A 15,278-nucleotide genomic window follows, 5' to 3' on the forward strand; every position below is an offset into this window, starting at 1 on the left:
CAATATGATGTCCCCACTGAACTACACATGCAGCATGATGTCACTGCACACGCAGTATGATGTCCCCACAGCCTCACACAGGCAATATCATGTCCCCACAGAACCACACATGCAATATAATGTCCCCACAGACCACACACACAGTATGATATCCTCACACACCCAGTATGATGTCCCCACAGCCTCACACAGGCAATATGATGTTCCACCAGATTACACACACACACACACACACACACACACACACACACACACACACACACACACACACACACACACACTCTATGATGTCCCAACAAAACCATACACACACTATGATGTCCCCACAGAACCACACACCCAATATGATGTCTCTTCAACTTCACACACAGTATGATGTTCCCACAGCCCCACACTCGCAGAAAGATGTCCGCACAGCCTCACGCATGCAATTTGATGTCCCCACAGATTCACACATGCAGTATGATGTCCCCACAGCTATAGGTCCCCACATCACCATACACAATATTATGGCACAGCGCATTTCCCCCACAGACACTGAGTGGTAATTTAAAAAAAAAACAACCTCTGCTATGTACACTGTGTACTGAATGTGACGTCATTGAACCTACTGAGCAGAGATTCCCATGCACAAGCTGAATGATGGAGCAGGGAGCCAGAGGCTCTCTGATCATTTTTATATCCACCGGTATCTGCGTCCTGAGAATGGAGATAAGGTGAAATTGAGACGCCGAGCGGCATGTGAGCGGCAGAACTGAACCATGGAGCGATAGAACAATGGGCTCTGATCTTATAACTCACATTTCGCTGTACATGTTGGGAATGCTAGATTATTGAGCATTGCTTACCTGGGAAAGAAATGACTCCAGGATGCAGAGTAAAAGGAAGGTAAGCCGGTGTGAGCAGTTTAATACTCTGGGCAATGTTCCGCATGGAAATCCTGGGACTGGCATTCCTGTGGCTGTTACATGAACACGCACCGCAAATTTTAACATTGTTGCAGACCTGGGCAATGGTATTCCCTAATGGCAGTAGGTAAGTGTATTGTAGAAGAAAGACTCGAAATTGGCACTGACACGCCAACAGAAGAGAGCAGCAGTCCAGAGGATCAACAAAAGATGCTATTTTATTTGTACAGTGTCTAAAAAACTTACACATTTTGGGCATCTTCTACCATCATAAGACAAAAACGAGGCATGTTCCATTTTAACATTTTTCTTGTACAATATATTTATCTACTCTTGCTCTGTGAAGCATCCGTAACTCCACAAAGAAAGATACACCAGGATACGGCAGGCATCAGCAGTCACAACCGCTCCTCCTACCCTGTAACAGGGCAATGTACACTTTAAAAAAAAACATTACAAAAGGTGAGCACTCCATTGTTGTGTACAGCTTCTGCACGGCTGTATGACTGAAAGCTGGCGGCTCACCGGAGGAATACAGTTCATTTCTTCACGGTAGCCGCACTGTCAGTAAGGCGGCCGGACAGCACTGAATCACTATTTATCCGCAGATTAGCCCCATATCTGTAGATTAATAGCATTTGGAAACATGACAGGTTCCCTTTAACCCACATTGTATTAACGTCTTATGCATGTAGAACAATCTGGTCGTGGTTTCATCACTGACCGTGGCCTAGGGACGCTGAGAGTGGGATCTGTTGTGCGCTGGACTGTCGGTTTTGTGAATGACAGCCCAGTCGTCCAATCTTATCCTGGGGCATGCTGGACTGTCAGGATTTTGATTGACAGCCCGGCTGCTCAATCTGGTCTAGCCTGCGGGCATTTCCCCAGGTGACTCCCTCAAATGATTTGCAAGGTATTTAGCTGGCTTTCTGTGAGCAGCAGATTGTCAGTTATAGTTTTGCTTTAGTTAGTTGTGCGTGCTTGCTCCTTGTACGACTTCCGATCTTGTTGTTGACCTGGGATTTGTTGTGACTATTTATGTGGATTATCCCTTCTGCTTTGGACGCTCTCTGACTTCAGGTATCTGACCCCGGACTTGGCCTCTGACTATCCCTTTGTTGTACTCCCTGGTTTTGACGTATCCTCCTGGCATTTGACCCTGGACTGTTGCCTGGCCGTACCTTTGTCTTACCTCTCTGTACTACGAGCCCTCCTGGTATCTGACCTCGGACCTCCTGACTACCCTCTCTCATGGCTTGTCTGTGAGTAGTGACTCAACGTCACAAATCTGACGTTATGGCTGTACATAATAAAAATGTATTTATCCCTGATTTCCACGATCTGGGCACTACTTGACTTCTAGCTGTATGCCAACTGTAGTGGTAACCACATGATATATCAGACAATACATAGTATGAAGCAAGCAAAAATCAGACAGAAGAAACTGTAGTAAATTTTGTTTATTAAAGTTTTATTTAGCTACAAATGTACAGTATCTACTGTATGTACACACAGATTTTATTTCTATATTTAAAGAAACATTTTAGGAAAACCTGACACATTGTTTAATGCCCATACAGTAAATGAAAGAGAACATATTGTCTTCAGAGACCCCGCTTCTTTCTCTCCTCCAAAAACAGCCAAGGACAGGGCAATAATTGTTTACAGCTCAGACACGTCTATAAATCTTTTCCATAAATATATTTACACAAATATACAGAAAACTATACAAAACTATACAGGTAAAAATACAAGAAAGTAGTGAGAAATCAGTCCTACATGGACTAATATGTGGTTTCTTACGTGGCTAAAATTAATTATCCCAAATGTCCCACTACAATAAGGTTTGAATCCAGTCTCTAAAGCGTTTTGTAAAACTACTCCAAAGAAAATGTTTCACCTTGAGATGGAAACTGCCAACAGAATTCTACAAAATTATGGCTTTAATGATGAGTATGATTTAATTTTCATAACATTATGTATAAAGATATCTTTTATAGTTGCAACGATACATTTTGCAGCAATTAGGTTCCAGCGCTCCTATGACAACACTTCCGTTCCAGCATATGCAGTAAAATCACATCTCATATCAATGTACTCCTTCTGGACTCTGCAAAGTCTGGAAATACTAAAGTGGATCTATTACCAGATTTCTAGATATATTATTAAATAAATATCTTAGACCTGAAGAGGCTGCTGTACTTACTTTGAAAAATCCAAATCATCATTGAAAGTTTCCCATACCTAACATTAAAACAAGCGTTTTTTGACTCAAGCGCTAGTTTAGTTTGAGGAATATGCAGCCATTCTGTCATGAATTCCCAAAGGAAGTAGGCCAGCCTCACCTGGTCCGTGCTGCTTTTATTGTGAAATCTGATGACAGATCCTCTATGAAAGGTTGTTTGGGATTAATTTTTAATTGAGACATAGAAAATAACAAACACAGCTATGCGCATCCCCCCAAAATCCACTGTAGCCCCGCTCTTTATTGACGGGCTGCAAGAGTGACATAATGACTACAGAGAATGTGACAACTGAAGCCCAATAATTGGCTGTTGGAGGGACGTCAACGGTCCGCCAGTGAAGGACCTGGGGAGGATGAGTAGAGCTGACTTTATTATATTTTACATCTGCAAGACTGGGATTAATCATGGACGATCCCATTAATGTAAATGGTAATTCAATTTATATAAGTATTGTTCTATATCTGCATATACAGTAAATACTAATAAATTAACTAGCATAAGTAATATGGCAAGTGTACATGTTGGTCTACCTCCTTTAGCATCTACAAATCCAATCGCTTAAACACATCCGTTAAAGCAGGGAGGAAAATTATCAATCTCTTGCGATACATATTGAAAAAAAGACAAAAGTACAACAATAAAGGTAAAAAATAAACCTTTTCTTTGAGATACTGGACTGACAATAAATTATAAAGTTTACTTTATAAATTGGATAAAGGATTCTCCAGTTATTAAGTGTTCCAATGAACATGGCAGACAGACCCCACTATGCGATGGCCGTGGCCCGGTATGGTCCATGTAGGTGTCAGCGAGTCTCCAGCTTGGGTCCATTCTGACCTCACGACTGGCTCATGGCGATGGCAGAGTCTTCGCTGCTGTTGCCTTGGTCTAAGCCGACTCTTCGGATGGACTGTGTGTACTTTTCCTTCCCCAGTTTGATCACATCTTCTATTTCATCAGCGATGTCGTTCCTTTTACTGTCCCTCATGGCCTGCACCAAGTTCTGCACGCAGTCCGGCTGCGCAGAGTTATTCCGGGCCCAGAGAAATATCATATCCAAGATTAGCTGGTGCAGGTCCTTGCTGGGGAGACACAACGTAAGAACGTCAGAGGCATTATCGGCATCACATACTGAGAATTCTGTGCCCTGTTAAAATACAATTGCCCCTTGCCACAAGTCTTACTCCAATCACTAAGTATTCTGGCATCAGGCATCCCACCGCTTGTCATAAATTAGACGAGCTGTGTCACCATGTCCCCGACCTTCTACAGCAAGCCCCGTTCTTCCACCCATCATAGTCTATGAGGATGTTCACACGTCCATGTTTTTTGGCAGGCTGAGTGTCCATATAAAATTAGGAATGTCCATTTTTGATCCTAGTTGTTCACTCACATGTTTGAGTCAGTGAAAAACTTTGATATATCACCGATATAATCCGTGTGATGTTTTTTCACTGACTGTTTGCTAGGAGAAGCTTGAGAGAGCTCTTATCAGTTTTCTTTTTGGGGGGCATGAGACACACGGATGGTAAAAACCACTGATGAAAATTACGGTAGTTTTTCACATATGTAAAAGAAACATAGACGTGATAGTAAGCCAAAACCAGAGCAGAAACGTGAACACAGAAAACCCTTGATGGAAAGATTTGCAACTGCTCCATATTTTGGACCTACTCCTGGTTTTGGCTGACAAATACTGATGCAAAATGCCGACTACAATACTGTAAAAGAGGCTTATGTGCTGAGTGCAGCAGCCCCTCTGCCATCCGCAGCTCCCAGGGCTGCCTCTCTGCAGCGGCCATCTGTGCCTCCATCCGTCCTCTGCTGAATAAAGGGATGCGGAGAAAGTGTGCCGGGCAAACATGACCCATGTCCACACGTGCATAAGTTAGTAACCCTGCGCTAGAACATTATTGCATAGAACAATGAGTTGTTTCATTGCTATATTGTTCCTTCTAGAAGTGTATGAATATATTAACAGTTCCCTTTCCCCATGTCAATGGTGTCTGTCCCTACACAAATCAGTGCATTTACTATTACAGATGATGAGAGAGTGGATGACCGCGGTATACACATCCTGACTTAGTAATGTGACACATGTACGTATTTTAAAAAAAATGCAAAAAAACTGTTTTACTTAATGGTTACGGAAAATCTGCAACATCAAAAATTCACCAAAATCTCATCATGGGAACATAGCCTAAAGATCAGTTTACAGACTGTCAATCGGTAAATCTTTACACAGGCACACCACGGAAAACGGCAGCCTGAAAAATAGTCGTGAAACAAGCATTACTAAAATAAAAACTCATTCACGATTTTTTTCAGTGTAATTGCACCCTAAACCTCCATTGGCAATACCAAGTAAATATGCTGGTGTCTCAAACAGATGGATCGTCATGGACACAGTCAATCAATACTGCCATGCCTACTAAGGCTGGGCTACACGGCTACTTTTTCTTTAATGATCTCACCAGCCAAACATTACGCATGCTCGCGCTTACCATGCCAAAAAAGGGACAAGTAGATGCTGTTTGTTGCTGCAAATTTGCAACACCGTTCAGTAGCACCCTCCATAACAGGGCCATTGGCAATGCTAGTCGCAAAAAGTCCAGCCGTGTCGCATTTTCAGCGACTTGCTTGTTGCAGTTGCACTACCTTCAGGGTCACAAAACAAGACCATGAACTTGTGTTGCACCGCGATGTAATGTATCGGTGACAATTAACAAACTTTGGTCACGTAACAGGTGTCACAGTCAAAGACATCGTGTAGATAGAGGCTAAATGCTCCAGATTCAGCAGAAAAGTACAACTGTCCCAGTAGACACATCTATCCCATATTACTGCATCAGAAGGCATTGCCAACTGTTGTGGGGTCACCGCTGAGCGGTGTAGCACATTTGCAGCAACAGGCGACATCTACATGTCCCTCTTTTGGAATGTTAAGCCCGAACATCCCTAATGTTTGGCAGGTGAGGTCATTGAAGAAAAAGTTTGAGAGAGTCCTGAATTATAATAACTGTTTATTGATGATTACAAACTGTGATTGGTCAGACTTTTCACCGAAAAACTGTCCAAAACAACAGAATGTGGTTGGCAGAAAGCAGTCCTGAAGTCTGATTACTAAAACATTTCATATTTATGGGGCAAGCAGACACACTTGGAAATCTGTTCTTCTAGATGCTAACATCTCTTTCTGCCTCCATATGATTCATAACATCAATAATACAATGTTATTGATGCAAATGATGATGCGATCATTGTGAACACCGATGTACAGTAATGGCAGCAACAGATCTGGTTGTGGTATGTGCTACATTTCTCACCTGTTGTTAAAGCGAAAACGTTCTAGCTCGTGATACGGGAGGCCCAGTTTAATACCAATGTTCATCCAATCTGATCCTATCTGACGGGCGATGCTGAGTAGGTTGGTTTCGGTCAGATAACCCATCTCAGGATTGCCTATATTCAAGGGGGGCAGTGAATGATTGCTTCTTTGCCTGTCGTTTTCTCCATTTGGGTATTTCATTTTCTGGTACAGAAAATAAGAGGAAAAATGTTAGAAATATAATGTCCACATTAGAATTATAGATTCACAGCATGTCCAACCCCCTGCTCAATACAGGATTCACTAAACCATCTCAGACAGATGTCTGTCCAGCCTCTGTTTGAAGACTTCTATTGAAGGAGAACTCGCCACCTCTCGTGGCCGCCTGTTCCACTCATTGATCACCTTCACTGTCAAAAAGTTTTTTCTAATATCTAATCTGTATTTTCTCTATTAGTATACCCACGTCTTTTTCACATGTGATGTTGCTAAGTTCTATTCCTCCCATTTGGCAGATGTAATTTTCATATTTCTTGTCCAGATGTAGAATCTTGCATTTCTCCGTTAAATACTATTCTATTAGTCGCTGTCCATTGCTCAAGCTTATCTAGAGCCTTCTGAATCCTTTCTCTGTCTTCTCTAGAGTTAGCTATCCCTCCTAGCTTTGCATTATCTGCAAATTTGATCAGTTTACCTTCAGTTTCCTTATCTAGATCATTTATAAAAATGTTGAACAGCACTGTGGACAGGACAGAGCCTTGTGGTGCCCCGCTTGAAACACTCTTCCAATTGGATGTGCAACCATTTATCACCATCCATTGAGTACGATCACTGAGCCAGTTATGAATCCACCTAACCGTAGCCTTGTCAATCTCATACTTGGCCATTTTTTTCAATAAGGATAGTATCAGATACTTCATAAAATGCTTTCCTGAAGTAGAGATCTACTATATCTACCGCATTTCCTTGATCCACCCAGTCAGTGATTCCATCATAGAAGGAAATCAGATTAGTCTGCATTACTAATTCTTACTCATTCTTCTTGTAAAGTAAAGCTGGCCATAGCTTTGGATAGCTGTCAACTATGGTCAGAGATTTTCCATTTTTCAAATGGACTAGAAAAATAAGCCACCGCTTGGATCCCCTATTAGTGGAACAGCTCACTCTGAAACAAGGATTTGACCCAATATACCGGATTCTATATATAATCACTTTAAAATCTGCCATCAAGAAGGGTTGAGAAACACCTACACACAATCCTCATTCATTTTCTAAAATCAGTGGGAATTGTCAACTTATATTTAATCAGTTTGAGATTAAAGGGAAGGTATTATCAGAAAATGACCTATTGTTTAACCCCTTCCTGATTAGGCTATTTTCGGTTTCGTTTTTTTTCTCCTTTTTTCCTCCCCTTCTTCCAAGAACCATAACTTATTCTATTTTTCTGTCCACATAGCCATAAGAGGGCTTGTTTTTTTCGAGATGAGTTGTACTTTTGAATGACACCATTCATTTTATCAAGTAATGCGCTGGAAAGTAGGGAAAAAATAATCCAAGTGTGTTGAAATTGCAAAAAAATAAGTGTAATTCCACAATTGTTTTTTTTTATGTGACATGTGAGGGCTTATATTTTGTGCCATTAGCTGACATTTTTACTGATACCCTATTGGGGTAGATATGATTTTTTAATCGTCTGTTATTGCATTTCATTGCAATGTTGCAGTGGCTAAAAAAACATAATTCTAGGGTATAGTTTTTTTCCTTATTACGCCGTTTATCTTACTGATTAATTTACTTTAGATTTTGATAGATCAGACTTTTAAGTATGTTTTTTTTTTAAACTGTTTTCTTTTTAATGGGGAAAAAGTTGGGTGACTTGAACATTTGTGTTTTTTTTATTTTTTTTCACATTTTTTAAAACTTTTTACTGTATGTAATAGTCCTCCTAGGGGACTTGAAGCTGCGATCGTCTAGTCGCTTGTAATTCACATAGCAGGGCATCAGCACAGCTATATATAGCAAAAATCACAATCTCCTATGAATGCCAGATAAATGTTGGCCTAGTGACCGCTTTCTTTTCCCTTAAATTTAATAGATAAATGTTGGCTTTCACAGGAGAATCATCATGACAAACACGAGGGTCTTCAGCAGACCCCCGGCTGTCATGACAACTCATCAGCGCTCCACGATCATGTCACAGGTGGGCCGATGAGCCTGTGGAATGACACACCACTCTGCCGGCGAGTGTTAAATGCTGTTGTCAGAGATTGACAGCGGCATTTAAAATGTTAACAGTCGAGGGCAAACCACTGCTCCACCCATGGCTGTTAAAGGCACATGATGGCTGATCATGTCATCATCATCAGTCATCATCTGCTGGGAAAGATGTGGCCTCAGCACTAGGTATTACTCAGTCAACAAAGGAGCCAACAAGGTTGAATAAAGGGAACCTTTCAGATGATTCATGCTGTCACAATCATGGATAGCAGAAATCAGGGCCAGGCTCTCTCATTGCAAAAAATTATGTTTTGCTCAAAAACGCAAAGAAAACATGGTAAACAGGAAATGAGAAGGAAAAGACTAGTTATCAGAGTGGGTCCTAGCTGGATTCCCACTCCCCGCTCGGCTAGATCACCAGGTGTTTCTTTATACACACATAGGGAGAGGCCTGTCAATCAAGCAAGCAGAGGTGGGTGGGGAGAAGCTGTTGGGATCCGGCCCCAGAGATCCTGGCTTCTATATAAGGAGAGTTTTCTCTATAAAACATACAGAAGAATTCTGCAGTTACAGAGAACCTGTCCCAGATTTATGCTGCATGAATGGTTGGGGCTGCATGAATGACCTAACAGGTTTATGTTAAAAAAAGACCCTCAGTATAGACATTTTTTATGATTTATTTTAAATATCTTACAGGCAGTTTGATAGGTAATGTTGCCATCCAATCAGATCGGGAGCCCTTCCTGTGTTTAGTGACTTCCTCAGGAAGACCCTCTGGGATCGATTCACGGTAGAAGGAAACCTATCACAGAAAAAGAGAAGCACAAAATGAAGTACAAATTAAAGGGTGATTATAATTTCAAAAATGTTTTTATACACATAGGGGATACAAAATGCTGCTGATCGGTGGGGGTCTGGGTCTTGGCCACCCCACTGATTGCTCAAAACACCGTTCTGGAGTATACAGGTTCTATATCTATTTATATAATTACCTTAAATTGTCTGTCATCCACTTCCGTCTGGACGTCCTCGAATCCCACAATCCACCGTGCCGCACCGGAAGTACGCCGACCGCCATATTGGAATACCCAAGTGATGGGTATTCCAATATGGCACCCGCTGGTGGTACCTGGCCCTCGCGCAGTACCATCAGCGTGTCATCGCTGGACCCTCCGCTGCTGGAACCCCACGCCGCAAGGACCCCTCTTCCCGTCACCACCTCCCGGATGCGATAGCATCGAGCCTCCATCTAGTTATATATATAAATGTAACCAGACCTGTTTAAATGGACTTAAATGTGCCTGACCTTTGTTTCGACTGGGAGATATGTCTATTATTTCCCTCTTTCTACTGAAATAATCAGGCAGCTATTATACATGTTTATGGGGAGTTTGTGGGGGATAAGTCTGGCCACCATGAAATATGTATGCAAACCCGAGGAACAGAAAACGACCTGCTGAACATGTAGAACATTTTCTGAATATCACCCACATCCAATACAAACGTGTTTCCAGATTATATGGATGTTCTCACCTGTCCCTTAACATCCTTCTCTATCCTGTCAGCAGACGATGTAACATAGACCTCCTTCATGTTCTTCATACGTGAGTAGAACACAAAGCATATGCGGCCATCTACGCAATCGGGACGCTCTGAAAGAAGCAACAAAACAAAAAAAGACTAAGGGTATGTGCACACGTTCAAGTTTTTTCGCGATAAAAACACTATAAAAACGCATAAAAACGCATACATATGCATCTTATCATTTAGAATGCATTCTGCAATTTTTGTGCACATGATGCGTTTTTTTCTGCGAAAAAAACGCATTGCGGTACAAAAAGCAGCATGTTCATTAATTTTGTGGATTTTTCACGTTTTTCCCGCTATTTACTGCATTGTGAAAAAAACGCTTGCGGATTTCTGGCAGAAATGTCCGGTTTTGGTCAGGAAATTTCTGCAAGAAATCCTGACGTGTTCCATCATGTACAAATGACCAAACTAGGTGACTGCATGATTAGCAAGTTCAGGCTATGTTCACACCATGCATTACGTCTCTTTATTGGCATACGTGCAGTGAAAGCTTCCAACATATGCACTGAATGAGCACCATAGCCCTGATTGAGGATATATCATTTTTGGAAAAACAATATATACATAAATATAAATGCACTATACCAGAGTACAGCTTGAGGCCTTGCTCGAATGTTGCAAAAAACTGTTCCCCTTCCACAAGTTCAACCAGGTCAGACGGCTCCGGGCCCTTATATCTATCCTGCAATCTTTTAACTGTTGAGTCCACCTATAAGTGAGGAAGAAAAACTTCTATCATCAATAGGAGATAGTTAAGTTTCTCTGAAATATCTACCATTCCCATTTTCTAACTTTTCCCAAAAAATTAAAGTTGCACCCAATCTCCATTTCAGAATCGGCATGCACTGTAGAATTAATAACATTTATGAAGCTTTTATCTTCCTGTAACACCAGCTATTTGTGTATGATTGTGCAGCAGCCACTCACTCTTCTGTTCCGGATGACTAGTATACTACGTAGCTACATGGACTCAAGTGTTAATAAAAAGATGTGTGTCGCACAGTATTAAAGGGGACCTGTCACCAGGTCAAAAAGTGCCCAGCTTTTACTTTTATTTTATTCCCACTGTACTCATGAGTATTCCAATTTTTTTTTTTTTTTTTTAATCCGCCATACGGTTCCAGAGAGATGGACCTTTCTGTTTAGTCTTTATGAAGGGGGCGTGGCTTACACAACATCCTGTTAGCCACGCCTCCTTGGTAAAGACCATAAAAGGTCATACTACGGTAAATAAAAAGGTCCATATCTCTGGAACCGTATGGCGGATTTTAAACAAACAAAAATTGGAATACTCAGGGGAACAGTGGGAATAAAGTAAGAGCAAAGCCTAGCCATTTTTGATTTGGAGAGTAGTCTCCTTTAAGCTAGCCCTACACATCAGATAGCTGTCTGCTTAAGCAATTCTCAGCAGAGAGCTATGTCTCCTGACTCCTGCACAGATATGAGCATGGCCGTTCATGCGTTTACGACAAGTAGAGAGGAGAAAGCTGCTATCAGACACTTATGTCGGCGCCAAAAGAATGGGGTGGTGAAAGTCCAACTTCGTGATCATTCTGTACTCCGCCACCATCTGTCTGAGAGATTCTGGAGGCTGCCCTACACATTAGATGGTCGGCCGATCTCCTAGATGTCAGTAGGTTTGGACAGCTTATCTATTGTGTTAGACTTTCATGCAACAAACAAGACAAGGAGGAAATTGCAAGAAGAAATATTGTAAGTTTTGTATTAAATCTAGTTCGACATTGAGTATCATCTGGATATTTTACCCAACGGTGACACTGTAGCCTTCACTATAGACTTCTCATTGCCAGAAGTTATTCACTATATTAGTGAATTTCTGTTAATTCATTGCCATAAACAATTACTATTGATGAAGTTTTGGCATCTGTAGACTGACACATTATGGCAACACATGCACGATCCTTCAATGATCACATATTACATGCACATATACTTCAGCCCCTTACTGGACGATCATCCACATAACACATCCGACAGTCTAATGTGTATGGGGACCCCGATAGATAATCGTCGGGGGAGAGAAGGAGACGGCATGTTTCAAACTGCCAATTCTTTTCTTCTCCAAAGCTAAGCCGCTGTCAGAGATTTCTGGCAGTGGCTCTTTCATAGAGAAGACAGGTGCGAGCGCTCCTGTGTATAGAGGAAATGGGACAGATCGCTGCTGGCCAAGCAATTGTCTACACCATCATCCGGCTGACAGCTTCCTAAGGTGTGCCATGATGACACTGACTTTTTATAATAAAACTAAAATAAACACTATATAGTAAACTTATCACTCAAATTAAAAATGTTGAAACACAGTACTCCTTAGGGTCCGAAAAGAATTTGAGGGGATTCACAATCATGGTCTATTGGTACGTAGACAGTGAGGGTCAGACCTTGATCAGGAAATTTAAGGGGATGCAATGGTGTGTTGTTTGTGTGTGCCTGTCCAATCTCACATTTATGGGACATAGAAGCAGTATCAAGTACATCAGCAAAAGCCAGACGCACCGTTGTGCCCGGATACTCACAGAAGGGGCCGCAATGCCCGCAGGTACGCCATGGCTTTATTGTTATGATCTCTAGGGGTCATGACCAATAATCATACAATGATGGCTGGTAGATTAACCATCAAGATATATTCTCAGAAGTGTAGAATTTTAGCCTGTCCGAGCGCTATATTCTTATTTATCCACACAAAGGTATTAATACAAAGTCACACAGAAATCCCATGCAGATAATCTCACATGCTATTACTTAGCTGGGAAAAGCTGGATTGTTCCCCCGAGCTGTGGTGACGTTCTCAACGTCTGTCTGAAGTACAATGTGCACAAGTCAGCCGACATTTACATTACGTTGCCTAGATTTTATAATTCTGCAAGCTAAATTCACCGTTTTCGAAGGCTTATTTCCATCACTGACAGTTTTGATGAGTGATTCCTTCACTTACTAATCAAATTGCCAGGATCCTGAGACCAAAGGGTCCACGACGCGGCTTTAGCATCCCTTCCCTTCAATCCTTTCCCTGCACAACGGTGCTACCGGCTGTGCAGGGATCTGTGGCGGAGCCCCCTTTACCGGGAGTGATGGCATAACCTAGTAGTGTGCCACTACTTTCTGTGATGGAAGCTTCATCTTTATTGGTGCTGGACCTGGTATGCTGCAAAGTCCTATAAAGCCATCAGCAGACTGCAGAGTATGGCAGCCTGTCTTCTATGTAATAATTATCAACAAGAACAGACTGGTAGAAATGATGAGCAGCTTCCTTTCTATTTCATCAGATTGTTCCTAGTTGTAAAGGAAGCAATTCTGAAAATAGGATTATAGTAAGGAATTGCTTTTATGTATTTCCTTAATAAATGAGTGTAAACCTACGTAACCTGGATAGGTAAGTGATCTGCGCCCGATTCTGTTTTACTAGAAAATGAAGGATAGCAAAAGCAAAATTAGGATATCTAGGGTATGAGCACACAACCATTTTTACCTGCAGACAAACCCACAAGGTTTTTCAGGAGATAAATGCTTCAGGACACATTGGCTTTTTTTGTGTCTTTTTCATACTGAGCGCTTGCTTCATCACTTTTGACCACCAGATTTTTCCTGGCTTTTTCTGGTCGCTTTTTTTCTCCATTCAACAATGAAGAAACTTCCAGTGTTGTCATAAAGCGACCATGCTGGGAAAACACTCAGAACAATGTCTGGGCTCTCTTGTATTGTAAAGTATAAAGCGTCTTCAGAGCAGAATGACCTCAACAACGGTCATGGCCACGTTATTTAAAGAGGTTGACCACTACTTTTACAATGATGACGCATCCTTTGGATAGATCATCAATGTCTAATTGGTCAGGGTCCAACACCCGGTATCCATGCCAATCAGCTATTGTTGGAGTTGGTGGCCGCCGGCCGGCAGCACTCACTTGCGTTGCTGGCCGTCTTCTGATATTGGCTGCGGCAGGGTACTACTCATCTGCCCCTATTGATTTGAATAAGAGGCGGACATGTAGTACCCTGCTGCAGCCACTATCGGTAGATAGAGCAGCTGACAAGTGATTACTTTTGGCCGGCAGCCATCGCCGCCGACACCGATAACAGCTGAACGACGGGGGTGCTGGGTGTCAGACCTCGGCCGATCAGATATTGATGACCTATCCCGAGAATATGGCATCAATGTAAAAGTAGTGGACAAACTCTTTAACTGTTTGGATCCTTTGGAAACCCAAAGAGATTGAAAGAAGCTCAAAAGCCTGAACATATAAACAGCAAGTCATTTTCACATAGAAATGCAAATGTTCATTCTTTTGAGTTTTTTTCTGACCGTGTGTCCGTGTGCAAAATACGGAGACATGTCTGCGTTTCTCTGGCAGCACGGTCCGCAAAGCGTCCCGCACACATCCACACGGAAAACAGTGTGCACTCTCCTCCGTGTGCACGTACCGCCGCAGGAGAAACAGCGTTACAGTTAAGCGCTGTCCCCTGCTTTTGGTGCTGAAGCCGGCATTCATTCCTTCTCCCCAGCAGCGTTTGCTGGAGAGAAGGAATGAAAAATCAAGATTTTTTTTAATTAAAAATAAAGTTTGGGGTCACCACCCATAGGGGTGGAGCCGCATATTCATCACTGTAATGAGCGGTACCACGTGACCACTCACACAGTACAGGCTGCCGGCGCTGAGAGGAGGCATCGCAGGAGCTGGGTGAGTATTTCTCTACAAGCGGGCGGGCGCACGGGGGATGGGAGGCAGGAGGTGACCCCAAACTTTATTTTTAACAAAAAATAAACAACTTGATTTTTCATTCCTTCTCTCCAGCGAACGCTGCTGGGGAGAAGGAATGAATGCCGGCTTCAGCACCAAAAGCAGGGGACAGCGCTTAACTGTAGCGCTGTCTCCTGCATGGTCCGTGTGGTCCTCAGTGTGCCACACTGATGTGCCATGTGAGCACACGGACACGGATAACTCCGGTACCGATTTCTCCGCTACCGGAATTATC

General features: G+C 42.3%; 1 protein-coding gene across 2 annotated transcripts in view; it reads right to left on the reverse strand.

Moving 5' to 3' along the window:
* Positions 1-2,351: 2,351 nt before the first annotated feature.
* Positions 2,352-15,278, reverse strand: part of PIDD1 (p53-induced death domain protein 1) — a 35,899-nt gene continuing 22,972 nt past the window's right edge. Inside the window, exons 12-16 of one of the 2 annotated variants that reach the window (XM_069740060.1) lie at positions 10,875-10,998; positions 10,233-10,351; positions 9,394-9,501; positions 6,481-6,686; positions 2,352-4,236 (exon numbers count right to left, since the gene is read on the reverse strand). In XM_069740060.1, coding sequence (XP_069596161.1) covers positions 3,993-4,236; positions 6,481-6,686; positions 9,394-9,501; positions 10,233-10,351; positions 10,875-10,998 — 801 coding nt within the window. In that variant the 3' untranslated portion in view covers positions 2,352-3,992. The remainder of the gene's footprint in view (positions 4,237-6,480; positions 6,687-9,393; positions 9,502-10,232; positions 10,352-10,874; positions 10,999-15,278) is intronic. The other variant, XM_069740061.1, reaches the window with a different exon arrangement.

The sequence above is a fragment of the Ranitomeya imitator genome, chromosome 9, assembly GCF_032444005.1.
Source record: "Ranitomeya imitator isolate aRanImi1 chromosome 9, aRanImi1.pri, whole genome shotgun sequence".
NCBI lineage: Eukaryota > Metazoa > Chordata > Amphibia > Anura > Dendrobatidae > Ranitomeya > Ranitomeya imitator.